At 32.3% G+C, this 27998-nt stretch overlaps 1 protein-coding gene across 1 annotated transcript in view; it reads right to left on the bottom strand.

The window, feature by feature from the left end:
* LOC145248182 (tyrosine-protein phosphatase 10D-like) overlaps positions 1-27998 on the bottom strand; it is a 236166-nt gene that overhangs the window by 53390 nt on the left and 154778 nt on the right. Inside the window, exons 11-14 of the mRNA XM_080110035.1 lie at positions 27550-27819; positions 23845-24114; positions 14353-14619; positions 2447-2586 (exon numbers count right to left, since the gene is read on the bottom strand). Of these exons, the coding sequence (XP_079966161.1) occupies positions 2447-2586; positions 14353-14619; positions 23845-24114; positions 27550-27819 (947 nt within the window). The remainder of the gene's footprint in view (positions 1-2446; positions 2587-14352; positions 14620-23844; positions 24115-27549; positions 27820-27998) is intronic.

Below are 27998 nucleotides of genomic sequence, written 5' to 3'. Positions count from 1 at the left end.
GTGTGTGTGGAGGGGGTGGGGGTTAGCAAGATGTTTGTTCACTTTACATTTAATTTCTGCATGTTAATTCAGTCTGAGAAGCAGGGAACAGGGAGGGAATTCCAAAGGTAAGTGATCCAAGGAAAGAAATTATGCGAGCAGAAAGTTTTTCAGAACTGGAGATCTCTACAGTCAAGGGGTGTGATTTTGCTGCTGGTCAGAGTTATGGCAAAAAAATAGAAAAAAAACTGTGATTCTCTGGAAGCTTTCAAAATTCACTGCTACAACATGTGACGTCACAAAATATTTTTTAAAATGCTAGTTCATTATTTATTAAAAAAATTACAAATGACATCACTCATAGTTATTTGATCTAAACAATTCTGTTCCTATTATTAACTTTTAAAATAACGTTACTTTACTTTATGATTACATTTACTTTATGATTAAACAGGATTGTTTTTTTTTATTGTTTTTCTGCTTAGATGATAAGGATCCTATAAAATTAAAGTCTATAAAAAGCAATTTTTCATTGATTGAGATTGTCGGACTGACTTCCTCATCTTGGTTGTTATTGTCACAACGTTTCGGCCGTTTTGCCCTCCGGCCTTCGTCAGGTGAACGGTTTGTTAGGAGTCTCGAACCCAACCCTTTATTATTATTACGGGGGTACCGTGTTCGGACTCCAGCTAGGCTTTGGGACATAGTTGCTGATTCTCTGTTTTTCAATGTTACTTTTTCACTGCCTTCGTTCAGGATTGAACTCAGCACCTTTGGGTAACTGTAAACTTTGATGCAACGTCTAGGACCACTCGGCCATATGTCACTAGGACAATTCTTAGTTGGTTTTTGTTAATGTTAAACCTATGTTGTTATTCAAGGTTTTCTCTCTCTATCAGAGGTGTCCAAATTGCATTCAGCTCTATGCATGGTTTGCTCAGTAGGTTGTTATGTCCGAGCATGTGAGCTGTTTCTTTAAGTTTTCTCACTTTCCAGTGGGTCTCTCTGTTTATTATTTTTACTTCATCCCATAGGGGGCGATGATCCCCCCTCTCCATCCAGACATGGTTGGCTATACCCGATTTTTCCGTCTCCCCTTTAGTTACCGCTTTTCGGTGTTCTTCCACCCTTACTTTAAGGGGGCGGCATGTTTCACCCTTGTAAACCTTTCTGCAACTGCATGGGATGGAGTATATGCAGTTTTTGGTCATGTTCTTATCCATGCGGGGCTTCACTCGTACCAGGTGTCGTCTGAGTGTTGACTCGCTTTTGAATACCGTCCCGATGTTGTAGGGGGCACATATTCTCTGAATCTTTTCGGAGATGCCTCGTATGTATGATAGGCAGACCGTTGGAGGTTTTTGGGTTTCATTCTCCTCTCTTATACTATTAACACGTCTGGTGGATAGTATGCTATCGGGGTAGTTGTTACGACGGAGGGTATTCTTCAACCTGACCATTTCTTGGTGGTATGTAATGGTGTCGCTACTTATTGTCTCTGCTCGATGTTGTAAGCAGCGTGCGATTCCATGTTTGATACTGTATGGGTGATAGGAGTTGAAGTTTAGGTATTGTCCGGTGAAGGTAGGCTTGCGATATACGGATGTCTTAAACCCATGCTCTGTGCGTGATATGAGTATATCAAGGAAGGCCAGTTGGTTATCTTTTTTTTTTTTCTTTCTCCATTGTGAACTGTATTGATGGTCTTATTGAGTTCACATGATCTGGTATAGCCAACCATGTCTGGATGGAGAGGGGGGATCATCGCCCCCTATGGGATGAAGTAAAAATAATAAACAGAGAGACCCACTGGAAAGTGAGAAAACTTAAAGAAACAGCTCACATGCTCGGACATAACAACCTACTGAGCAAACCAAGCATAGAGCTGAATGCAATTTGGACACCTCTGATAGAGAGAGAAAACCTTGAATAACAACATAGGTTTAACATTAACAAAAACCAACTAAGAATTGTCCTAGTGACATATGGCCGAGTGGTCCTAGACGTTGTATCAAAGTTTACAGTTACCCAAAGGTGCTGAGTTCAATCCTGAACGAAGGCAGTGAAAAAGTAACATTGAAAAACAGAGAATCAGCAACTATGTCCCAAAGCCTAGCTGGAGTCCGAACACGGTACCCCCGTAATAATAATAAAGGGTTGGGTTCGAGACTCCTAACAAACCGTTCACCTGACGAAGGCCGGAGGGCAAAACGGCCGAAACGTTGTGACAATAACAACCAAGATGAGGAAGTCAGTCCGACAATCTCAATCAATGAAAACAACTCATCTCAAAAATACAGACAATTACAAAGCAATTTTTCTTTAATAAAATAGAATTATCAAATTACACACTTGAAAATTTTTCCAATATTTTAATAAAATTATTTCAGTAAAAACTGGAATAAACTCTTCTATATTTAATTCTATATGAATGTAAATCAAAACAAACGCCTTTGTTTATACTTACGTTTGTTCCTTCTTGTCTACCAATACCTTTCACCAGATACAATCTAATACGACCATTTGTAACACGGGGTTTTTTCCATGTCAGATTATAAATATTCTTTCCAACTTCTTCAACTTTCAACTCTAAGACTTCAGATGGAGCTAAAAAGAAAGTGAATAAAATTAGTATCAGTATCAAAATATATTTTACAATGGGTTTGTATTACTGTACACATAGATTCGAAAAAGTTGTCAAAAAACAAATATATAACAAATAAATGTTATCAAAGGCAAGATAAGTTACTTTTCTACCAAACTGGATATAATTTTCGCGTTTTTATTCAATTTAACATGTTTATTCAGCTCGAAAAGCATACAGTGTTTACCGATGTATTGGAAAATTCAAGATGGCGGCCGATTCTCTCTTTAACACGGTAAGTTTGGAAAAAGGTGTAATAAATAATAAACTAGACAAAATACTGTTAGAAATTTGCTCAATATATGTTACCGTGACATAACTTGACATATATTCGGTGGTTTTTAATAGTATTTTGTCTAGTTTATTATTTATAACACCTTTTCCTGAACTTACCGTGTTAAAGAGAGAATCGGTCGCCATCTTCAATTTTCCAATACATCGGTAAACACTGTATGCTTTTCGAGCTGAATAAACATGTTAAATTGAATAAAACACGAAAAATATATCCAGTTTGGTAGAAGAGTAACTTATCTTGCCTTTGATAACATTTATTTGTTATATATTTGTTTTTTGACAACTTTTTCAAATCTATGTGTACAGTAATACAAACCCTTTACAATTAATCATCTCATCAGACCTGTTACATTTCATCAAATGCATTAGTTTATGGAGAATTAATCGCCAAGTGATTCCTACTAGCTCTAAAATGCAAATGGCCTTATTTGATTACATTCTTTCATTCTCTGTTTCGTTGGAATTCGCTTTCTTTCTCAATTTCAAAGCTAACAACTTTTAACATATAAGTACTAAATCAAAAAATTTCTAACAAATGGAAATATTTCCAAGCCCAAAAGAAAGTAACACCTATATGTGAAAATAATAACTCAGTACAAAGTTCAGATTTATTACATTTCATCAAATGTATTCTTCAGACTATTATTCCGATTTTAAGTGTTATTTGCATAATGTTTCGGTCGATGTAATCTGAAAACTTTCTTCAAGTGTATCTAATCAAACTCGGAATCTACACTCAAATAATAACACTCAAGATGAGAACAGTAGTCAAAATAATTCAATAATACAAATAATCAATCCTTACATAAAAAATTTGGAAATATAAGACATTAATGCATCTCAATCAGAGAATGAATAAGGCCTTAAATTTAGTTGTGTTCTTAAAAACAGCCATTTCTAGGAAAATTAATAACACCTGAAATTTAATTGTGTCCTTAAAAACAATTTCTTTGGAAATAAATAACACCTGAAATTTAATTGTGTCCTTAAAAATAGAAATTTCTTTTAAAATTATAACATATAAAATGAAATTGTGTTGTTAAAAAACAGAATTTCTTTGAAAATGAATGACACCTTAAATTTAGTTGTGTCGTTAAAAACAAGAATTTCTTTGAAAATGAATGACACCTTAAATTTAGTTGTGTCGTTAAAAACAAGAATTTCTTTGAAAATGAATGACACCTTAAATTTAGTTGTGTCGTTAAAAACAAGAATTTCTTTGAAAATGAATGACACCTTAAATTTAGTTGTGTCGTTAAAAACAAGAATTTCTTTGAAAATGAATAACACCTTAAATTTAGTTGTGTCGTTAAAAACAAGAATTTCTTTGAAAATGAATGACACCTTAAATTTAGTTGTGTCGTTAAAAACAAGAATTTCTTTGAAAATGAATGACACCTTAAATTTAGTTGTGTCGTTAAAAACAAGAATTTCTTTGAAAATGAATAACACCTTAAATTTAGTTGTGTCGTTAAAAACAAGAATTTCTTTGAAAATGAATGACACCTTAAATTTAGTTGTGTCGTTAAAAACAAGAATTTCTTTGAAAATGAATGACACCTTAAATTTAGTTGTGTCGTTAAAAACAAGAATTTCTTTGAAAATGAATAACACCTTAAATTTAGTTGTGTCGTTAAAAACAAGAATTTCTTTGAAAATGAATAACACCTTAAATTTAGTTGTGTCGTTAAAAACAAGAATTTCTTTGAAAATGAATGACACCTTAAATTTAGTTGTGTCGTTAAAAACAAGAATTTCTTTGAAAATGAATGACACCTTAAATTTAGTTGTGTCGTTAAAAACAAGAATTTCTTTGAAAATGAATAACACCTTAAATTTAGTTGTGTCGTTAAAAACAAGAATTTCTTTGAAAATGAATGACACCTTAAATTTAGTTGTGTCGTTAAAAACCAGAATTTCTTTGAAAATGAATGACACCTTAAATTTAGTTGTGTCGTTAAAAACAAGAATTTCTTTGAAAATGAATGACACCTTAAATTTAGTTGTGTCGTTAAAAACAAGAATTTCTTTGAAAATGAATAACACCTTAAATTTAGTTGTGTCGTTAAAAACCAGAATTTCTTTGAAAATGAATAACACCTTAAATTTAGTTGTGTCGTTAAAAACAAGAATTTCTTTTAAAATGAATAACACCTTAAATTTAGTTGTGTCGTTAAAAACCAGAATTTCTTTGAAAATGAATAACACCTTAAATTTAGTTGTGTCGTTAAAAACCAGAATTTCTTTGAAAATGAATAACACCTTAAATTTAGTTGTGTCGTTAAAAACCAGAATTTCTTTGAAAATGAATAACACCTTAAATTTAGTTGTGTCGTTAAAAACAAGAATTTCTTTGAAAATGAATAACACCTTAAATTTAGTTGTGTCGTTAAAAACCAGAATTTCTTTGAAAATGAATAACACCTTAAATTTAGTTGTGTCGTTAAAAACCAGAATTTCTTTGAAAATGAATAACACCTTAAATTTAGTTGTGTCGTTAAAAACCAGAATTTCTTTGAAAATGAATAACACCTTAAATTTAGTTGTGTCGTTAAAAACCAGAATTTCTTTGAAAATGAATAACACCTTAAATTTAGTTGTGTCATTAAAAACCAGAATTTCTTTGAAAATGAATAACACCTTAAATTTAGTTGTGTCGTTAAAAACAAGAATTTCTTTGAAAATGAATAACACCTTAAATTTAGTTGTGTCGTTAAAAACCAGAATTTCTTTGAAAATGAATAACACCTTAAATTTAGTTGTGTCGTTAAAAACCAGAATTTCTTTGAAAATGAATAACACCTTAAATTTAGTTGTGTCGTTAAAAACCAGAATTTCTTTGAAAATGAATAACACCTTAAATTTAGTTGTGTCATTAAAAACCAGAATTTCTTTGAAAATGAATAACACCTTAAATTTAGTTGTGTCGTTAAAAACAAGAATTTCTTTGAAAATGAATAACACCTTAAATTTAGTTGTGTCGTTAAAAACCAGAATTTCTTTGAAAATGAATAACACCTTAAATTTAGTTGTGTCGTTAAAAACAAGAATTTCTTTGAAAATGAATAACACCTTAAATTTAGTTGTGTCGTTAAAAACCAGAATTTCTTTGAAAATGAATAACACCTTAAATTTAGTTGTGTCGTTAAAAACCAGAATTTCTTTGAAAATGAATAACACCTTAAATTTAGTTGTGTCGTTAAAAACCAGAATTTCTTTGAAAATGAATAGCACCTTAAATTTAGTTGTGTCGTTAAAAACCAGAATTTCTTTGAAAATGAATAACACCTTAAATTTAGTTGTGTCGTTAAAAACCAGAATTTCTTTGAAAATGAATAACACCTTAAATTTAGTTGTGTCGTTAAAAACCAGAATTTCTTTGAAAATGAATAACACCTTAAATTTAGTTGTGTCGTTAAAAACCAGAATTTCTTTGAAAATGAATAACACCTTAAATTTAGTTGTGTCGTTAAAAACCAGAATTTCTTTGAAAATGAATAACACCTTAAATTTAGTTGTGTCGTTAAAAACCAGAATTTCTTTGAAAATGAATAACACCTTAAATTTAGTTGTGTCATTAAAAACCAGAATTTCTTTGAAAATGAATAACACCTTAAATTTAGTTGTGTCGTTAAAAACAAGAATTTCTTTGAAAATGAATAACACCTTAAATTTAGTTGTGTCGTTAAAAACCAGAATTTCTTTGAAAATGAATAACACCTTAAATTTAGTTGTGTCGTTAAAAACCAGAATTTCTTTGAAAATGAATAACACCTTAAATTTAGTTGTGTCGTTAAAAACCAGAATTTCTTTGAAAATGAATAACACCTTAAATTTAGTTGTGTCGTTAAAAACCAGAATTTCTTTGAAAATGAATAACACCTTAAATTTAGTTGTGTCGTTAAAAACAAGAATGTCTTTGAAAATGAATGACACCTTAAATTTAGTTGTGTCGTTAAAAACAAGAATTTCTTTGAAAGTGAATGACACCTTAAATTTAGTTGTGTCGTTAAAAACCAGAATTTCTTTGAAAATGAATAACACCTTAAATTTAGTTGTGTCGTTAAAAACCAGAATTTCTTTGAAAATGAATAACACCTTAAATTTAGTTGTGTCGTTAAAAACCAGAATTTCTTTGAAAATGAATAACACCTTAAATTTAGTTGTGTCGTTAAAAACCAGAATTTCTTTGAAAATGAATAACACCTTAAATTTAGTTGTGTCGTTAAAAACCAGAATTTCTTTGAAAATGAATAACACCTTAAATTTAGTTGTGTCGTTAAAAACCAGAATTTCTTTGAAAATGAATAACACCTTAAATTTAGTTGTGTCGTTAAAAACCAGAATTTCTTTGAAAATGAATAACACCTTAAATTTAGTTGTGTCGTTAAAAACCAGAATTTCTTTGAAAATGAATAACACCTTAAATTTAGTTGTGTCGTTAAAAACCAGAATTTCTTTGAAAATGAATAACACCTTAAATTTAGTTGTGTCGTTAAAAACCAGAATTTCTTTGAAAATGAATAACACCTTAAATTTAGTTGTGTCGTTAAAAACCAGAATTTCTTTGAAAATGAATAACACCTTAAATTTAGTTGTGTCGTTAAAAACAAGTATTTCTTTGAAAATGAATAACACCTTAAATTTAGTTGTGTCGTTAAAAACCAGAATTTCTTTGAAAATGAATAACACCTTAAATTTAGTTGTGTCGTTAAAAACAAGAATTTCTTTGAAAATGAATAACACCTTAAATTTAGTTGTGTCGTTAAAAACCAGAATTTCTTTGAAAATGAATAACACCTTAAATTTAGTTGTGTCGTTAAAAACCAGAATTTCTTTGAAAATGAATAACACCTTAAATTTAGTTGTGTCGTTAAAAACCAGAATTTCTTTGAAAATGAATAACACCTTAAATTTAGTTGTGTCGTTAAAAACAAGAATTTCTTTGAAAATGAATAACACCTTAAATTTAGTTGTGTCGTTAAAAACCAGAATTTCTTTGAAAATGAATAACACCTTAAATTTAGTTGTGTCGTTAAAAACCAGAATTTCTTTGAAAATGAATAACACCTTAAATTTAGTTGTGTCGTTAAAAACAAGAATTTCTTTGAAAATGAATAACACCTTAAATTTAGTTGTGTCGTTAAAAACCAGAATTTCTTTGAAAATGAGTAATGCTTTAAATTTAATTAATCTAAACACAGGAAAATAAATATAATAAAAATAAGTATAAATTAAAAATACATATAACTTTTATATGTTGCAACATTTAGACTAGTCTTTCTAAAAACAACAATTTCTTTGATTCCGATAAACACTGATCTCACAGTCAACATATATAAACATATGGCAGAGAGACGTGAAATAAATAAAAAGAACTTGACTGAAGGGTCATATCTCAGAAATATTTTAAAATGTCAGCATCATTATGTGATGAAGTAGGAAATTTAAAATCAAGATTTAATATGATAAATGCAAAGTTAAAATTTTTTAACTTAACATATGAACGTATAATTTATCAGGAGAAATATAAGAAAAACAGTCAAATATTTGTAATTTGTATAATAAAAATGCCGCAAATTGTAAATATATATATGTAAATATATATATATATATATATATATATAGTCATTCACATACAGTACTGTTTCGCTGTATCACAGCTCATCAGGGCAGCTAGACAGGCAACTACCTCAAGCCAGGATCGAAAACAACCGCTCAAACGACAGTCAAGGCTTCTAACCATTACGCTATTTGACTGCTGTGATGTTTTGACATCATCAAAATGCCAAAGCTCAATTTGTTTACACAAAGAGCATCACTTAATACACTAATGTAAGTTTGTATATCACTTCCCAATATGCTCAACCCAAGATTTATTTTTTTATTATTTTTAAAACAGTATTCTACATACATGCATGTATCAAGGTATATCTACCTCTGCAGTGTAGCTTGACTGTGTCTAGGAATCGAACTCCAGACCATGTGTATTACAGCCCGGCACGTTAACCATTACGCCATCAACTCCTAGATTTTTTTTACTGTTTATTTTTATCATTTATAAACTTAAATTTCTTGTTGATTTTTTTAACAATAAATATGGTTAAGTATCGTTTTCGCTTCAAAGCTCGTTTTACTTAGAAAATCGCCTATATTTTATTTGGACGTATATAATAGTTTTATTTTTTATTATTTAAAAAAAAAAAGTAATTTACATGCATACATTTTAGGCATTATATGCATATATATATATATATATATATATATACTAGCAGGGGTTACCCGGCGTTGCCTGGGTGATCAGCCCCCTTCCCACTCCGAGGGGTAACAAAAAAAGTCACCCCTCTGGATTTACATGCTTGGTGCCGGCCTCCCCCCTTCAGGGAGAGATAATCTCCAACCCCACCTTCAGGGAGGAGGGTGCCTGGAGGCTTTCCCCCCCCCCCCCCAAGAAAAAAGTCACCTCCTCCTGGCCTCTTCGCCCCCCCCCACCCTTGGAGGGGACACCGGCTCCCTCCTTTGGGGGAGAAACTGCCAAGCTCCCCCCTTTCGGGTGAGAAAATGCCAGGCTTCCCCTTTTGGTGGGGGGATGGTGGCGTGGCCTTCGTTATAAAGATGGCCGGCCAGCTGAAAAAATGACGTCATCGCCGAGGTCCCAACAAGCAAGATATGTGGAACTCTTAGACTGTCAATAATGAACAGTAATTTTTACAGACAGCGTTACAAAACTTCAAAATTGGATTAAAATAAAGAAAGAACACGATGATTTATACTGAAACTCATCTAATATTAATAATAAAAAAATAATTAAAAAAACACAAATTGTTTGTTTAAGTATTATAAGCAATTGAATATTTCGTTGTATTATAGATTTTAAAGATTAGAATGCGTTCTTTAATTACTTATAAATTACATTTTTAAAAAGTGAAGGAACACGATTTGATTTGTAGTAAACTTGAAGTTTATTCAATATGATTAAATGAAAATTATGCATGTAAGACTATGAATATTTGAAGCAGAACACAAGCAAAACATTTGATGAGTTAAGACAATAAACAAATATTAAAATTAAACTATTTTTTTTTTAATCAAAATGAATTTTTTTTTAATCAAAATGAATGTTTTTAATCGAAATGAACAATATTTTTTTAAAATCAAAATGAATATTTTTTTAATCAAAATGAATATTTTTTAATGGGTTTGTATTACTGTACACATAGATTCGAAAAAGTTGTCAAAAAACAAATATATAACAAATAAATGTTATCAAAGGCAAGATAAGTTACTTTTCTACCTAACTGGATATATTTTTCGTATTTTTATTCAATGTAACATGTTTATTCAGCTCGAAAAGCATACAGTGTTTACCGATGTATTGGAAAATTCAAGATGGCGTCTGACTCCCTCTTTAACACGGTAAGTTTGGGAAAAGGTGTTATAAATAAAAAACTGGATAAAATACTGTTAAAAACTCGCTCAATATATGTTACCGTGACATAGCTTGACATATATTCGGCGGGTTTTAATAGTATTCTTCCTAGTTTATTATTTATAACACCTTTTCCCATACTTACCGTGTTAAAGAGGGAGTGAGGCGCCATCTTGAATTTTCCAATACATCGGTAAACACTGTATGGTTTTCGAGCTGAATAAACATGTTACATTGAATAAAAACACGAAAAATATATCCAGTTTGGTAGAAAAGTAACTTATCTTGCCTTTGATAACATTTATTTGTTATATATTTGTTTTTTGACAACTTTTTCGAATCTATGTGTACAGTAATACAAACCCAAAATGAAAAGACCACGAGTGAACGCGCATTTTTTTTTTTTTAGTTTAGTTTCATATATATATATATATATATATATATAAAAATAAGCATTTTTAAATTTTATCTTTCTAGCTTTAAAAAAAGTTTTTAAATTTTATCAGCCGGCATAATTTATTTTTAAATATTGAAAAATTTCAGGAAAATTAATTTTTGCTAGATTTTTAAAATATGTGTGTCAACAGCTTTAAAAAATCGTCTCTTCAAAAGAACATGTTTTAAAGAGTGTGTGTGCGTGTGTGCGCGTGTGCTGGGTAGTAGTAGTAGTACTAATAATCTGTCCAGCGTTTGTTTTCGTGTTGTGTGTACGTGTGTGCGGCTAGCGCCAGAATGGCGAACGTTGTGTCGGAGGTTGGATTGTGATGTCTGGTGTAAGTTTCATATTTTTGTAATTTGTAAATGGCAAGTTAGAAAAAAATTAAACCCTTCCAAGATGGACAATAAATAAGACCATAATATTTTATGGTAAAGTTAAGAGCGTAAGAACCATAGTTTTTTTAGGAGATGTGATTATTGGATTAACCAATCAGAAATCGTCTGTGGCACACATATCTCTGTTTTTATAGATATATAGATAGATATATATATAATGCCTAAAATTTTATTAGTCTAAATACAGGAAATAAATAATAACAAGTCACGCGTGCATGGTCCCCCTCTGGTGCTGCATGTGAGATGCCGCCACAAAATATAGTGAAGAAATGATGAATGTGAGATGTGTAAAGGGCCAACATTGCCTTCACATTTTCGCCAAGTTTCAGAAAAATCTAATTATGGGGTAAAAAGTGTCATTTTTTGCAATTTTGGGGCATTTGTAACCCCTTTTGAACTCATGGGAATGCGAAATCCCAGTGAAAATGGACAAATGGTGCAGTTTCATGCCTTAAGACATGTATATTTGAATTCAGCACCATGGAAAACCACTATATAGACTTGCATATCAAGTTTTTGAGTAATATAAAAAAAGTAATAAAAATAAAAATAAAAAAGAGCTAAAAAAAAAGGCATGTTTTTTTAGCCCTAAAAGTGCCAGAGAGATGCGAACCAGAATTTTGCCAGGGTCACCCATACTGAATTTATATTAAGAACAATAGCCTCCACATTCTGGCCAATTTTCAGGAAAATCTAATGAATGGATCAAATGCTATGGGCAAGAAGTGTCATTTTTGGCTATTTTGGGGCATTTTTGACCTCTTTTGAGACCCTGGGTATGCCGAATCCAAGTGTAAATGGATAACGGTGCAGTTTCAGACCTTAACACATGTATATTTGAGTCGACCACCATGAAAAACCACTATATAGTCAGATATATCAAATTTTTGTTGAGAAAAATGGAAAAAGAGGAACAGAAAGGGGCGTTTTGAGCACTAAAAGCCCCCGGGGACACAAACCAGAATTTTACCAGGGTCACTCATACTGGATTTATATTAAGAACAATGGGTTCCACATTTTGGCCAAGTTTAAGAAAAATCTAATTGATGGATCAAAAGTTATGGGGCAAAACGTGTCATTTTTGGTCATTTGGGGGCATTTTTTACCTCTTTTGAGCCCCTGGGGACGCAACAGGAATTTTTTGCAAAAAAAATTTTTTTTACTGTGCACATCTATTTAATGAAATACAATTTGTAGCAAAATTTCAGAAAAAAACTAAAGGACAATTATCTGGCAATCGTCTGGAATAATGGGTGCATGGACGCCACTGAAAACATAGGTCCCTCTCCGATAAATCAGGGGACCAAAAATATACATAACTTTTATACTCGTATGTTACAAATATTCTCAATCGTGTAACATTTAGACAGACGTTTTGTGATCCTTAAAAACAACAATTTCTTTGATTTTTATAAACACCGATATCAGAGTCAACAAATATACACAAGTTGCAGAGAGACCACCGAGGCAAAAAAAAAAAATAGAAACATTTGACAAAGGAGTCATTTTTATATCACTTTGCTTAGGAGTGAATTAAAAAAATAAAAATAAAAAAGTTGTCTTAAATGTTTAAGAGCAACTCTGCTATAATCAGTTATGCATTATATTTTTAAACATGCATTATCCCAAATAGAAGTACAACAATATATTAACAAACAGCTTATTAAAAGGCTCTAATAATGTGAGAATATAATGGGGGATGTAAAAAAGAAAACTTTATAAAATGGCAATAATTTTTATATTAAATCTTGCTTGTCTTGATCTAAATGGAGAGAAGCAGGGGAGGGGTCACTGTGGATACCAATGGTATACTCTGCATGCCTCATGTGTCACAGGATGTGAGAGTTCCTAAGTAAGTTTTAGTGTTCCTTTTAAGATGTACTACATGATGCTGAAACTTAATATTTCGGGGGTATGACACTTTTGTCAAGTACTTCCATTATTTTGCCACAGAGGTTTTTCTGCTGTGTGGATATAGTAATTCACAACCAATGAATAGTTCAAGTAGTTAGAGCCTTTTAATATATATATATATATATATATATATATATATATAATGTCACCGATAAGGAAGATATTTTTTTGATAGCATGAATAGGTTAGCCAAATTAATCTGAAGCAGGAAACTAGATCAAATATTCAGAACATTTTTTATTATTGTGATTAAGGTAAGTGGTGTTTGCCAGTGTCGGCCTTAATTTGACTATTCCAAAATCAAATTGTCTGTCTCTAATGGGAAGCACTGGTGGTCATAGGCGTTTTTAGGTGGTGACTTGTGTTTGATCAATGTCCGTCACTAAGGATCATTGGACTGCTCTTAAATGTGATGGCCTGTCTTCAATATTTATGAACTGTCATCTATTGTATGGTACTGACATCCAGTGGCAGGCACTGTTGGCCATCAGTTGTTATGACAGTGATTTTTCAGGTGGTTAATGACGCTTCTGGAGAGAGGTGGGCACTGGCCAGAAAATCAGCTGTCTTCCATGTATCATGTCTTTTAAGTTGGTTACTGTTACTTCATAGCACTGGTCACTTGTTGATTTAGGGAAGAATAGTGTAACCTAACTATTTTGCCTTTAGCTATTGACCATGATGTCTAAATTTTAAATAATGCAAGTGTTGGTAAACAACAAAATGGAAAAGATTTTCATTGAAGAAACTGAATAAAAAATAGTGACTTAATATATTAATAATAATAACTATTATAAATGATAATGATAATAATAATAATAATTATTATTATCATTATAAATAATAATTATTATAAACAATGATAATAATAAATAAATAAATTGTAGTATAGATATTGATTAAGACCACACCAAGCAGTTGAGAAAGGTTGAAAGCCTAAGAAAAAACACTAATAAGATCTCTACTGAATGATTGCAAAGAGAACTCAAACCTTGAGTAAACTTCTTACTACCCAAATTCCAGTGGTGATCAATAGTCATTGCCAACAAGAAGTCAATGGCAAGCGGCTGTTGCGATGATGCAAATCATTTGCATAGTATATCAAAAAAGGGGGAGAGTACTGAAAATTCTGAGGAGACTTGTCACTCAGATTCCAGAGAACATTACTGGTTGTTGTCAGTGAGCAATCTCTTATGATGACCTGCATGAGAACTCCTAGTAAGTAAATAATAATAATAATGAAGAAATATGGACTTACCACTTTCATTTGTGGTTGAATTACAAGTACCACTGTCACTCGACAAGTTGCCAGCAAAAGTCTTCACTATTATGAAGTACATTTCATTTGGCTGAAGATTCAAAATATTTAATGAAGTACTTCCTGTTGAATTCAGTATTTTTGTTGTAAAATTTTGACATGCCTCACAAGTGATTTCAAATCCATCAATATAACCGGAACTTTTTCCAAGTGTCACATAAATTTCTCTCTCATTTGGTTGGCAGTTTACAATTGGAGGATTTGGTTCTGAAGAAGAAAAAAATTAGTAATTTTGAAGAAGGCTTTAATAAGTTTCAATTTTTGTCAATAAACAAATGAATTTTAATATTTTGTTGGCCACAAATAGAAAATTATGAGAAGATAGAGTTAATTATATATATTAAAAGAATACCTGTATAAGAACGTGTAAAGTTAATTCCACAAACAGAACACTTTCGTCCCCTTATGAAAATTAAAATCAAGATATAACGATGATATTGAGAATCTTGGTTTCAATTTTAATCAAAGTTCATTGAATGATTTGGATTTTAGATAATCTCAAAAATTTAGAAATTGAAATTCAAGGAGTCTTGCGTAATTGGTATCAAATGACTACAGATGCAATACAAATCTGAAATATTTAAATTTTCAAATGGAAGACTGTGCCCATATGATACCCATTAAATACTTTTTAAATATGTCAAAGAAACTAAGTTTGGGGAATATTTACTTTATTTAAGTAAAGAATTAACGTTAACATTTGGGCTTACCCTATGCTAGACACTTTCACCAAAATGCCACATTCATTCTGTGGCTTGACCATACTTAGATGATCCCCAGTTTTTCTTAAAAGATTAACAATAATAAGTGAGGGTTGAGGATATGTGTTGCATGGAGAGAAACGAGATAGCAGAGTCAGTTTACAGGCGAAGGCCAGAAAAAACATGGGAAAGAAAGATAAATATGAATTTGGAAGAAAGAGGAATGAATAAAAACCTGGCAAATGATAAATTGTTTTTTCAGCCAATTTCTAAAACTGTTCAATGCATGTCAGCATAACAGACGTTAAACCAAATATGATGAAATAATTATAAAATAATTATAAAATAATTATAATATGATGAAATAATTATAAAATAATATCCCATTCAGTTTAACAGCCATTTTACATATTAGCATTTGTTGGATGACTTTTAGAAATTGACTTCTCAAATAATTTTTCTTTCGACAAGTCTTTATTCTTATTTCTTTCAAGGTCATTCTTATCACTTCCTTCTCATGTTTTTCTTGGCTTTCCTCTGTGAACTAAGCTTGCTATTTCAACTGTTCTACATCTATTAAACCAAAAACTACCATCCATTCTTTCAACACTCTTTCTACTCTAATAGTTTCTTCTCTCAAACAGCTATACTTTGGAATTCTCTTCCTGCTACTTGCTTCTCTGACTCTACTGATATACAGAAGTTTAACCGTAAAGTAAACTGTTAATCTTTCCTAGGTATGGTCCTAAATACTTCCAAGTGGTAATATGTCTTGTTAGTAGTGAACACGAGTAAAAAAAAAAAAAACAACAAAAAAAAATCCTGGTCATACCATTGAAGTCTCCTATCTTGTATAAATCTCCTCATACTATCCATAATTAATCTTTCTCAGAGTTCAACAGAACTAAGTCTAACATAACACATCAAGAATTATTATCAAAGTCTCCTGTTCCCTACACACTCCAGAATTAATCTTTCTCTGAGGTCATCAGATCTAAGCCTGTCTTTACGACTCTCATAACACATCTATTGTATCATTCTGATTTCATTACTCTCCATGCAACACATATCCTCAATTCTCACTGATCACGTCTTTACCATCATTACATTGCATACATATATCTTATAGATTCTTCATTTGGTTGAAAGTGGTGTAGGAAAAACTGTGGAAACCAAGAAAAGGGCTTACCGTTACAGCGTCCGCATGTGTGTGTGTGTGTGCATGATGTGTAATCAAGCTACCTTGGGGGGAGGAGAAAGAATCAAAATGACAGCGCCCACAACTTTTATGCCTAATGATCTCGCAAAGTGATACAAAATCTCGCTGCTTGTGTACAGATTAGGTGGGCCTAGACTGCAGCCATGTGAAGAACGCAGACAGACTGCTGTAGGATAAAATCCTTGGAGACTGTTGTTGCATGTTACTGAGTCACTTTACTTTCTTGCCCTTTTTTTTTCTCCCTTTTTGTATTACAAGTGGTAACCCTCTGTTGATTAGTAATGACAAAAGATTCTTCAACTAATTCCATCCACTCATAACTCTAGCAATCACACTAGCACCTGTTCAATTCTATGTTCCAATAATATTACCAAGCTAACAAAACTTTGGAACAATCTCGCATGTAATATAAAATAGTACGACTGAACTTGGAGTACTCTTAATTGTAAACCTTAAATGTATTGATGCACTTATTTGTTATCAAACAAAAGCGATACTCCCTATATACAGGTTGGTGGCGGAAGTTTGATCGTAATATAAAATTTACAAGCAATCTCCAGTCATATGTATATCCTTATCAGAGGGGGGGGGATGTTTTTGCAATTCTTGCAAGAAGGTGTCGAACTCTTCTTACATACAGCACCTGGTATTTCAAAATGGTCACTCATCTAGTATTGACCAGGTTTAACATTGCTTAACTTTAATGATCTACTTGAGAACCAGTGTGTCAACATGTTTATGTCATATCACCCATTCGTTAATGGAAAATGCTAATCCCCACCCCCCTCTCTCTCTCTCTGTCCAGCTTGGATCAGGTTCTTCTCTCTCCATATCAACACAAGCTTCATCCCACTATGACTATCTTTCCTTCTTACTCACTAGTGAAAATATTCATCATCATCATTTGGTCACCTCATCTCGCTCTAGCTTCCATCAAACCAAGGTTTTCACAGGAATATTGGGAGTCGTCTGCTAGTTACTTCAGCTAAGTTCTGTGCAGTCTCCCCTTGTCTTAGCATCCACCAAAGATGATCTCATCTTTAGCTCTCCAACAATGACCACCAAACCTAATAGGTAAATGGTCTTTTTTTTTTTTTTTTTACATAGGCATCACAACATTATCAAGGCCAAGAGGCCACTCAAGGATAAGGGTTAAAGAGTGTACAGTAGAAATTGGACAATATAGTAATCATTAGTAATGAAAATTTGGTAAATTTGATAACTTATATGGAACGGCTCATCAAGAACTTATTTACGTTAGACTTGAACACAACCATATTGTAGTCAGCCGGAAAGCAGGAAAACGGAAGACAATTCCACAGGCGTGCAGTTCTAAGAAAGAAGCTTTGTTCATGGAATCTACGTTTAGGTTTAGGCACAGATAAAGAGTGGGGGGAATTATTGATAGTATTTACAGCTAGACGAGTGTTTCTTGTGAAAGTTTGGCGAGGGGAGACCATAGATTGAAGCTCAGTCGAACACTTTCCATGAAAATAACAATACATCAGAGACAAACTCGCAACATTTCTTCTGTGAGATAGAGGTTGCAAGGAAGAGAAAAGGACATCTCCTACGAGGCTACGAAGTCTATTTTCCCAAATAAGGCACATTCCCACTTGGATGTAATGGGGCTACTATTTGAGACCAAAACTACAGATACACTACGAAGGGAGTTGAGTAACGAGATGTCTTTACATTACACTTGAATTCTGCATGTCAGTATAGTCAGGGAAGCGGGGACTCGAGGGGTAAATTCCAAAATCTAGCAGTTTGAGGGAAGAAACTATTAGAGTAGAAGAATTTCCGGCATCTAGGGATCTCTACAGTGAACGAGGTGGGATTTTGCTGCTTGTTGGATTAATCAGTGGGTCTTTACGCTGAAGGGATACAAATGCCTCCAGTTAGTCAGAGCACATTCTATTAAAGTACCTGTAAAACAGGCACAGAGATGTAGCATTGCAGTGATGGGACAGGGGTTGGAGCTTAGTTGATAGTGCAGGACCTATTGGGTTGAAGACTCTTTTTTGGACCCTGTCTAAGAGCAAGAGACTAGTAGGATATGCACCAGCCCAGATGTGACAATGGGCGAATAGTTGCTTTGTAGAGATATAGGATACTCTCAGGTAGGAGTCATTTTCTAGCACAGTAGAGAGAGCCCGTCATCTTCATAGCAACCTTAGCAATGTCCTTAATATATTTGTTCCAACTCGTGTTGTCTGTGATTGTTAGGCTGAGGAGTTTGAATGAAGAGCTCTTAAGAAGTGTATTATTAATCATTGCAATCAGTGGTTGAGAAGGTTTCTTCTAATTTTTAAAGGAAAGAAACTTAGTATTGGTAGTATTAAATGTAACCATCGATATACGTCTCCATTCCATTACAGACGGTCTTCCTACATATAGAGATCATTTGTGAATATAGAAAAAAGCAGTCCTAGATATCATGAGCTGACCTCTGGCAAGGCATAGCACCAGAAGTCACTCTGCCAGAGTTGCAATAAAACCATAGGAAACAACTTGGTAGATGTGTGCTCCCAACAACTGAACTCACCAATTTAAGTCAATGATGGCACACCCTAGTTGTCTATATAGGATGGTGTCTGTAGAAAAAACAAAGCTTTTTTTTTTCTTTTTTTTTTTTTACAAGGCCCGTAAGCCACTCGGGGATAAAGGTTATTTTGTGTACAATAATCAATGGGATAATATCGTAGTAATAGTTGGTATTGGAGATTTGATAAAGCGTCTTACTTAAGGGGCGATTAATCAGGAATTTGTTTATGTTGGACTTGAAGACGTCCAAGTTGTAGTCAGGTGGGAAACAAGCAAACGGAAGAGAATTCCAAAGGCGTGCACTTCTCAGAAAAAAAGCTATGTTCATGGAATCTACGTTTTGATTTAGGCACAGACTCGGCACAAGCTATAGAAAGATTTACTGTGGAGAAAATCTTAAACTAATAAAATAGTTTCATGTTTGGGGTATTATGTTACTCCTACGTGCTATGCTAGTTTCCTCCTACTGTAACATTGTACGTGTTAACATGTAGACACCCAAGACCCACACGTTGCAGACTCGGCACAAAAGAGAGAAAGAATAGGAAAGAACTTCAGGTTTTAAGAAAAGACCTTTATTTTTCAATCCCTTCTACCATAATCAAAAAAAAAAAAAAAAAAAAAAAAAATGAGATTCTAGTTTTTAGTGATTAAATGTAAACAACTTAATAAACTTGGTAGTAAAAATAACAAAACAATCATTTTAGAATTTAGAATGGGGGATTAGCTTTGAATATAAAACTAATGTAAAAGATCACCTACTACGTATTTAAATTTTATTGATTTTCTTAATTTCTTCGAAATCAATTGTCGCTGTGTGTGTTTAGGATAATTTTTTGTATATTGCCATTTGAACTGAGGGTTAGTTGTAGGATTTCAGGTTTTAAGAAAAGACCTGTTTTCCTCATTCTCCCGTCATGTGTGACTTCTCATTACGGCTGTGACGTCACACACTTCTGTAACGTGATAGTCTTCTTCTCTCTGACCTTTGTCCTCTCAAACATGCTCGCTCTCTCCTTTTTATACTGTGACGTCATTCGACACATGTATTTGCCACCACACACAAACTGTCGCACTACTACTATTAAATAAAACAAACAAAACGAGCAAAGTCACTCCATGAGTGAAAAATTTACTTGCACCGTGACTTCTCCAAAATTTTAAAAAATCGTTCTAGAGAAAAGTGCAAACAAATGAACATATGAACGATTTGAGGGCAGTTTTATCCATGTAATGCCCCCTAGGAGGTGCAACCAGCTATCTCGGAAAATCCATTCTGGCAAAAATTTACTTTCACCATGACTAATGTTTGTGCAAAATTTCAAATAAATCCAAAGTGTAGTAATTGAGAAAAGTACAAGCAAACGAATGAACAATTTTGGGACAATTTTGGGACAATTTTACCTCTATAATGCCCCCTAGAGGGGCAACCAGAGTTATTCTGGAAAATCCATTCTGCCAAAAATGTTAAAATTTACTTTCACCATGACTAATGTTTGTGCAAAATTTCAAAGAAATCCAACGTGTGGTTATTGAGAAAAGGCAAACAAACAAACAGGAGTGAAATACTAGGCCCAATCCCTCGTTTGTCAGGGGACAAAAAATTTGCATATTATATATATATATATATATATATATATATATAATTTAAAGGAGATTAGAATAATAGTCTAAAGAGCTAAGTGTATTTTAATGTAACAGTGAAATTACTAGTTTAATTAAAATACAGGAAATGCTCGTTGTAATTTAGATATATAATAAGCTCGATAGTTAAATGTCCTAGAACTAATTCAATATTAAATAATATGATTTACAATTTAAAAAAATTTTTTAAATTTAAAAATCAAATTTTAATTAAATTAAAAATCAGTTTCATAAGAAGGAACAACAACAAAGTCAATTATCTGTACGATCGTTTCGGAAATCCGTGCTTTTTATTTATCTCTATATATTTTTAAATCAAATTTATTATGTAAATTCAAAAATATATATTTTTTTCTACTCATTTCTATCTCTAACCTATATTAATTTTCTTATAAATTTTAAATCCAAACCTTTTATTTCAATTTTTTCAGATTCATCTGCCTTACTTTTAATGCTAGGTTTATTTATGGTGTCTTTTAAATTCAATAAAAATCCTCCTAAATTTTCTAATGAGGAGACCGTGCTTACCAAAAAAACTATATATAATTGTTCTACATAACTTCATGTAAACCACAAATAAAAAGCACGGATTTCCGAAACGATCGTACAGATAATTGACTTTGTTGTTGTTCCTTATGAAAATGATTTTTAATTTAATTAAAATTTGATTTTTAAATTTAAAAATTTTTTTTAAATTTTTAAATTGTAAATCACATTACTTAATATATATATATATATATATATATATATATTTCCAACCAGATTTGTAACTAATTGTTTCTAAATTTTGTTTATATTTTTAATCCCTTAGAAATCAATTGTGACTGGGTGTGTTTTGGAGGATTTTTTGTGTATTGCCATTCAAATTGAGGATTATTGTAGGATTAAGGGAGAACATATGATTTATTTTGATTTTTACTACCAAGTTTTTCAGATGTTTACATGCAATCCTATATTCATGTATCATTAACGTTTCTATCGTCAATTTCTTAGGAAAAATAAAAAATAATTTGGTTACATGTCCTTAAAACACTACCAAATTAGAAAGTAGGTCATCATTACAGCCAAGTAACTTGTAAATGGATGATCGTTTTGCATTAAATTTATATGTGAAATTGATCCCTACTCTAAATTCTAAATCTTATTCAATTTTTAGAGTCCTGTTCTTTAGGTTGTTTACATGTAATCACTTAAAAAAAGTAGGATCTTAGTACAAATTTACAAATTGTGGTTTCATTCACAAGGGGTATGTTGTCAGACTAACAACTTTTGTTCATTCATTTAAAAGTAAAAAAATTAAATCTTCATTTTGGCTTAAAAAGAAACTTCATTAGTCTATGCCAAATTGCTTTCATCTTTAAGTCATGATTTTTTTGAATTACAAGTTTTTCAATAAAATTTTTCAATCATTTACTTTTAAACAGTAGCTGAATTACAGATCACATAAAGTTGGTCATCATGAAAAGGTAAAATACAAAAGGCATGCAATTTTAACTAATACTATCAACACATGGTAATATGAAAACGTGTTGCATGAAGAAAAATCTTGGTGCTTCTTCGTTATAATAATGAAATTCAAAAATCGAAATATTGGATGGTATCTATTTAATTGTCATGTCTAATTTAGTAACATATCCAAAAATTACAAAAAACAATAAAATAGAAAATTACTTATTAATAGAAATAGTTTTCGAAAGCAATTAGCGAAAATTGAGTTTTGCTAAATTTTTCCATGTTTTCCAAAACTATTTATCCACCTTATTACGATTCAAACTCTCTGGTTTCAGTCAGTTTTTATCCAAACTTAATTTTCACAAATTGTCTTCGAAAACTGTTTTTATTAATAATTAATTTTCTACCCTATTGTTTTTCATAATTTTTGGATATGTTCATTACTACAACATGACAATTAAGTAGATACCATTGGTTTTACTTGAAATTCAATATTTTGATTTTTGGATTTCGCTATTATAATAATATATAACTTGCATGACCTGTGGAAATTTCACAGCAAACTCTTTCACATGTAATATATTGATGTTGGCATTCTATAGATGTTTAGCGTAAATGGGGACGCCTAAATATTATTGTAGCTCTTTTGTTAAAACTGCAAAAGTATTTACCCAAGCTAACAGAGACGCTTGACGTAGCCCGGTCTAAAAATACGCTTAAATATGATATTTTAATCCATGCAGATTTCGCATATATACTCTATATATATATAGAGTCAATTTTCTATCACTTCTTATATCTTATAAAGTTGTGATTTAAAAAATAAAAATAATAAATATAAAAAAATAAAAAAATATATCCATATGATTTGGGTGCATCAGCTTGAATCGAAACCAAAACTTATGAAGAATATATAACTTGAGTTCCTTCAGCTATAATCAAAACTGAAACCAAAACTTATGAAGAATTCTTGGTAAAATTATTTATTACAAGAAATGAAAGTACATATCAATTAAACGACCCGGATGTAAGCGTGACACGGAAAATAACACACTCGCTATCGTATTAATATATAGATTATCATAACAAAGAAGCAGCTTGAAATTATACATTAGTCTGAGTTTCATGCGTAGCAAACACATGGACACGATGCACAACACTTTCAGTTTCAAGATATATACGATTATCGCCACCTTTGTTGCATGTTTCAGACAAAAGGTGGTGATATCAACTTCCTCTTCCCTCTCTCTCTCTCTCTCTTTCCTGTGCATCAGACAAGAACGGACATGACGACAGTGCACCACATGTTCCAAGTGTGGTTTTATACATGCAGACCAATTCTGTAATGAAATGAACTTTCGTATATTATTCAGCCTTATCAAGGTAAGCCAAACATTGCAAAATCATAAACAAACAAACTTTACAATTCTCATCATGTCGTCGAACGTACAATGCGCATACTGCAAAATACATGATGGACATGAAATGCACATCTTAAAAAAACAGGCACAAATCTGATGACATCAGAGAAAGATTAAATGCTTTAAATATAATGAGATATGTGCAGAATTAGAGACTGTATGGTCACATCACAAGAATGGGTGCAAGTGTATGGATTAGAAAATGTAGAACAGTTGAGGTAGTAGGTTTAGTTGGCAGGTCAAGGAAGACATGGGAGGAAGTGATGAGGATGGGTTTGAGAGAAATAAGGATAAAGACATGGTAAGAGATAGGTTAGTTTAGAAGTCAATTTCTAAAAGTCGTCCAACACATGTCAGCATGTAAAAACATGTAAAACTGATGATGATGATGATTTAGAATTTTGATGGTAAATGTTTAAAAAAAGTGAGAAAGAACAAATCAGCTTACTTGTTCTTGCTGTGATTGTTGATGGACAAGGTTCACTTTTAAGATTTCCACTCATCGTTCGAACACGGATGTTATATTGTGTCCCTGCTTCCAAATCAGAAAATGTAACATGTCTGTCATTTTTTAAAACAGTTTTTGTTTTCGTAATTCCATTTTGGTTCTGTAATTCAAATTCATAATATTTAAAGGAGTTTGTGGTTGGAGACACATTCACAGTTATGGAACTTGTTGTAATGGACACATTTTGAAGAGTAGCCATACATTCAGGATCTGAAAATAAAAAGAAATATAAAAACGAGATTCTTGCAATGAGATTAGTAGTAAATGGGAGGGACACTGCATGTACTAAATGGGGGGGGGGCACTAATTATGATGAAAAGCATGTTAGGTCAAGACAAATCTCCTTTCGTTTAACAATTATAAGAAACTTTTCCAACTACCAATCGCCATGACTGATAGCACCTTTCCCAAGAGTTCAACATTTAAACTCCTCAACCTAACATTCACAGCAACATCTCTACATTTCAATTGTTTATGTTCATTCTACTTGCTTAATCCAAACTCTGTTTGTTAATGCAAGGCTCAGATTCTAATCAGACCAGAAACTTAATTTTATATTATATACGCAAAATATTAGCAAATTCTTTCCATGTCAGGCAAATGATGCTTTCTTTCATGCCAAATCACTTTTATGATTATTTTCATCGAACAAAATGTTGCTTTCAGTGTTTCCTTTTGCGATGATAAAGTGATATTGTTTTCCCAAAATGAGCACAGTCAGCACAAAAGGTTTGTATCTGAACCAGTTGACTTATCGCTGCTTACATAAATGAATTGTGCCGCTTGCTATGCAAAATGTCTTTTTTTCATTAGCCAATCACTGACGGTCATTGAGGATTTAATAGTAAATACCAAGTAAAATTTAACAAAAAAAGGATCTGTGTTTTCAAAGTATGGTTGCACTGATGTCTCTCGCATTCTCTTGTTAGCGCTACCAATAATTTTGCTAATTTTGTTCCCTGTGAGGATTATCATTATTGGCAAATATCTCTAATCATCTCATGTTTTGCACTTCTGATCATTCTATTTTTGTCTCAAATTCATGTTCTTTATGTTCAGTTATCTCCCTTTGTTTTGAGATATAAGCGGTCTATTCCTGAGCATTTGTATGAACTGATACTTGAAGTGATCTGAACTGAAAGAACAGATTTCACAATCCTTTGAACAACTTAATGTAAAATCTGGGTTGTTAGCAAGAGAGGGTCTCGAGTGCCTATGTGAACAATTTAGTGCAAACTTCAAAAGCTCATTACAATCAAGCACATCAAATGAATATTTGTTGCATTAAGTGAGTTCTTAAAGTTTTTTGTTACAATTCCATGCAAAGATATCACTTCTAAATCAGATATTAAGTGCCTGCAATCAATCTTCAACTTATGTAAAGCATGAAGCTACATCCAATCAAATCAAATCTTTGGCTTGCTAATGTGTCATGTGAAATGATTCTTTCAACTGTATAGTGTCGCCTCTAATAAGACAACTCCTTATCATCATTAAGGCAATGCCTAACCGGAAAGATATAATGGCATTATATGGAAAATGACTTCTTTAATCACAGAGTTTATGCATAACTCATTGGGAATTAGTACTCCCTTGGGTTTTTCACAGCATAAAGTCTATACTACTCACTGCTACTTATATACCACACCTCCTTTGTTTTTTTACGAGGGAGTCACCACTTATCAAGGCCGAAAGCCACTTGGGGATAAGGGTTAATAAATCTAATGTGGTAGTGTACAGTAATCGTTAATGGTGTAAATTGGGTAGAACTTGATTATTTAAGGGGCTGGTTCAACAATAACTTGAAGGTTACCATACTGTAGTCAGCTGGGAAGCAGTCCAATGGAACTGTGTTCCACAGGCAGCTAGTTCTAGGAAAGAAGCTGTGAGATACTTCTCATTCTTCTGATGGTCATCTACAAATATATTTGTTCTATCTTGTTTGCGAAAATTAGAACCCTTTTTTTTTGGTGGCAATTTAAAATAAATTCAAATAAATGTTCCTCGATTTAAGAAGTTGAACAATTAGATGTAAATCCAACTAATGACCATATCAAGTTCAGTTCTTAAGGCTGTTTACATGTAATTGCTTAAAATGTAGAATCTCATTTGTATTTTTGGGTGAATTAGCACACAGGGTAAGAGTACAAATTCATTAATTTTTGTTTTTTTTTCTCCAATGTTATTTCAAGTGGTACGTTTTCACGTTAACAACAACTTTTGATCTTTCATATTTAAATCAAAAACATTTCGATCTTCATTTCTACTTAAAAAGGAACTTCTCATTGATCTATTCACATTGTGTATTTTGAATTGCAAGTTTTCAGCAAAACTTATCAATCATTTACTTCGAAACAGTGGTTGAATTACAGATCAGATAGCAAAGTTGGATGCTATAAAAAATATCAAATAATCTATAAATATAAAAGCGAAAATGTATGTATGTATGTATGTATGTGTGTTCACTTTTTCTGTGTGTCTACAAAAGGCTTTTTTCAGAGAAGCAGTCGGTCGCTTCACAACTTTTTAAGACTTTTTATATCACATATAAATCGTAATATCTCACAGTTAACAACGAAGCTCGCCTGTCTATTTAATTTGCTCGATTTCGGGAAGATAAATATTCAACATTTGTCGCTCACCGCATGTGGGTTAGTCTTTTTCCTATAACATCTTGGGAAAATAAAAATCCCGCAGTCAAACTTGACCTCATTAACTCATTAAAACGGGCACCTGCCAAATCCAAGTAATTAAATAAATTCAAACGTGTTTCCGTTAGCATCTCGTGGTGGGGCAATCGTTAACGTCGCACGTTTTTTTGGGTTTTTTTTCACACTTTAATTTACAACTTTGCCTCAAAGGTTCGGGTTCGATCCTCATACTTACTTTTTTTTTTTTTTAACCCCCCCATCCCAGGAGTTTCCACACACACCTCCAAACACCCGGGCAATGCCGGATAGTCCTCACTATAAGGCATAAAGCACATAATGCCAGTCATGCTTAGAGATTATGGCCTCAGAGGAAGATTAGGTGTTTGTTAAGCTATGGTCGACAGCTCGAATTTTTAAATATGTCGTTTTAAGCAAAAATATTATCTACCTTATTGTCATATCGAAGAAAGTAATATATTAAAAAATTACAAGAATTCATCAAATAAGACAATTGCTATTGTGATTTTTGTAAAAATGAGAGACTGTTTGTAATGATCGCATTGAAAGAGTGGATAAGAGTCCTTAGGTTAGTAGATGTAGAACATGCAGTTGAGGTAGCAGGATGAGTTTAAAACCCATCCAACCCATGCCAACATGTAAAATGGATGTTAAACCGATGATGATGATAGTGTTTGATGTTAGTAGATGTAGAACAGTTGAGGTAGTAGCATCAATCAACAGAGGAAAGTCAAGGAAAAATATGGGAGGAAGTCGTAAGGATGGGCTTGAAAGAAAGAGGGGTAAAATAAGAATATGGTAAGAAATGAATTAGTTTCAAAGTCAATTTCTAAAAGTCGTCCAACACATGCCAGCATGTAATATGGATGTTAAATTATGATGATGATGATGATGATGATTATTTAGAATTTTGGTGGCAAATATAGTACGATAATTTGAAACATTAAAAACAACGAGAAACAACAAATCAGCTTACAGGTTCCTGTTGTGATCGTTGATTTACAAGGTTCACTTTTAAGATTTCCACGTATCGTACGAACACGGATGTCATATTGCATCCCGGATTGCAAATCAGAAAATTCAACTGTTCTCTCGTCTTTGGAAACATTTTTTATTTCCTTAACTCCATCTTGATGCAGTAATTCAAATTCATAGTAATCAAATGAGTTTTGGGTTTTTGACACCATCACAGTTACGGAACTTGTTGTCGAGTTGACCTTCTGGAGAATGGCCATACATTCAGGATCTGAAAATAAAAAATATAAAAAAACATGAGATTCTTGCAATGAGATTATCACTGACGTTGGATTTAAATGGAGGGGAGGATGACACTAATTTTGATGAAAAGCATATTAGGTCAAGACTGATCTCTTTTCCTTTAACAATTATAAGAAACTTTTCTAAGCAGATATTGCAGTGGCTGAT

Source organism: Euprymna scolopes, chromosome 26 (assembly GCF_053919585.1).
Source record: "Euprymna scolopes isolate OS-2025 chromosome 26, ASM5391958v1, whole genome shotgun sequence".
NCBI classification, from domain to species: Eukaryota; Metazoa; Mollusca; class Cephalopoda; order Sepiida; family Sepiolidae; genus Euprymna; species Euprymna scolopes.
This window is presented reverse-complemented; position numbering and strand designations above follow the sequence as displayed.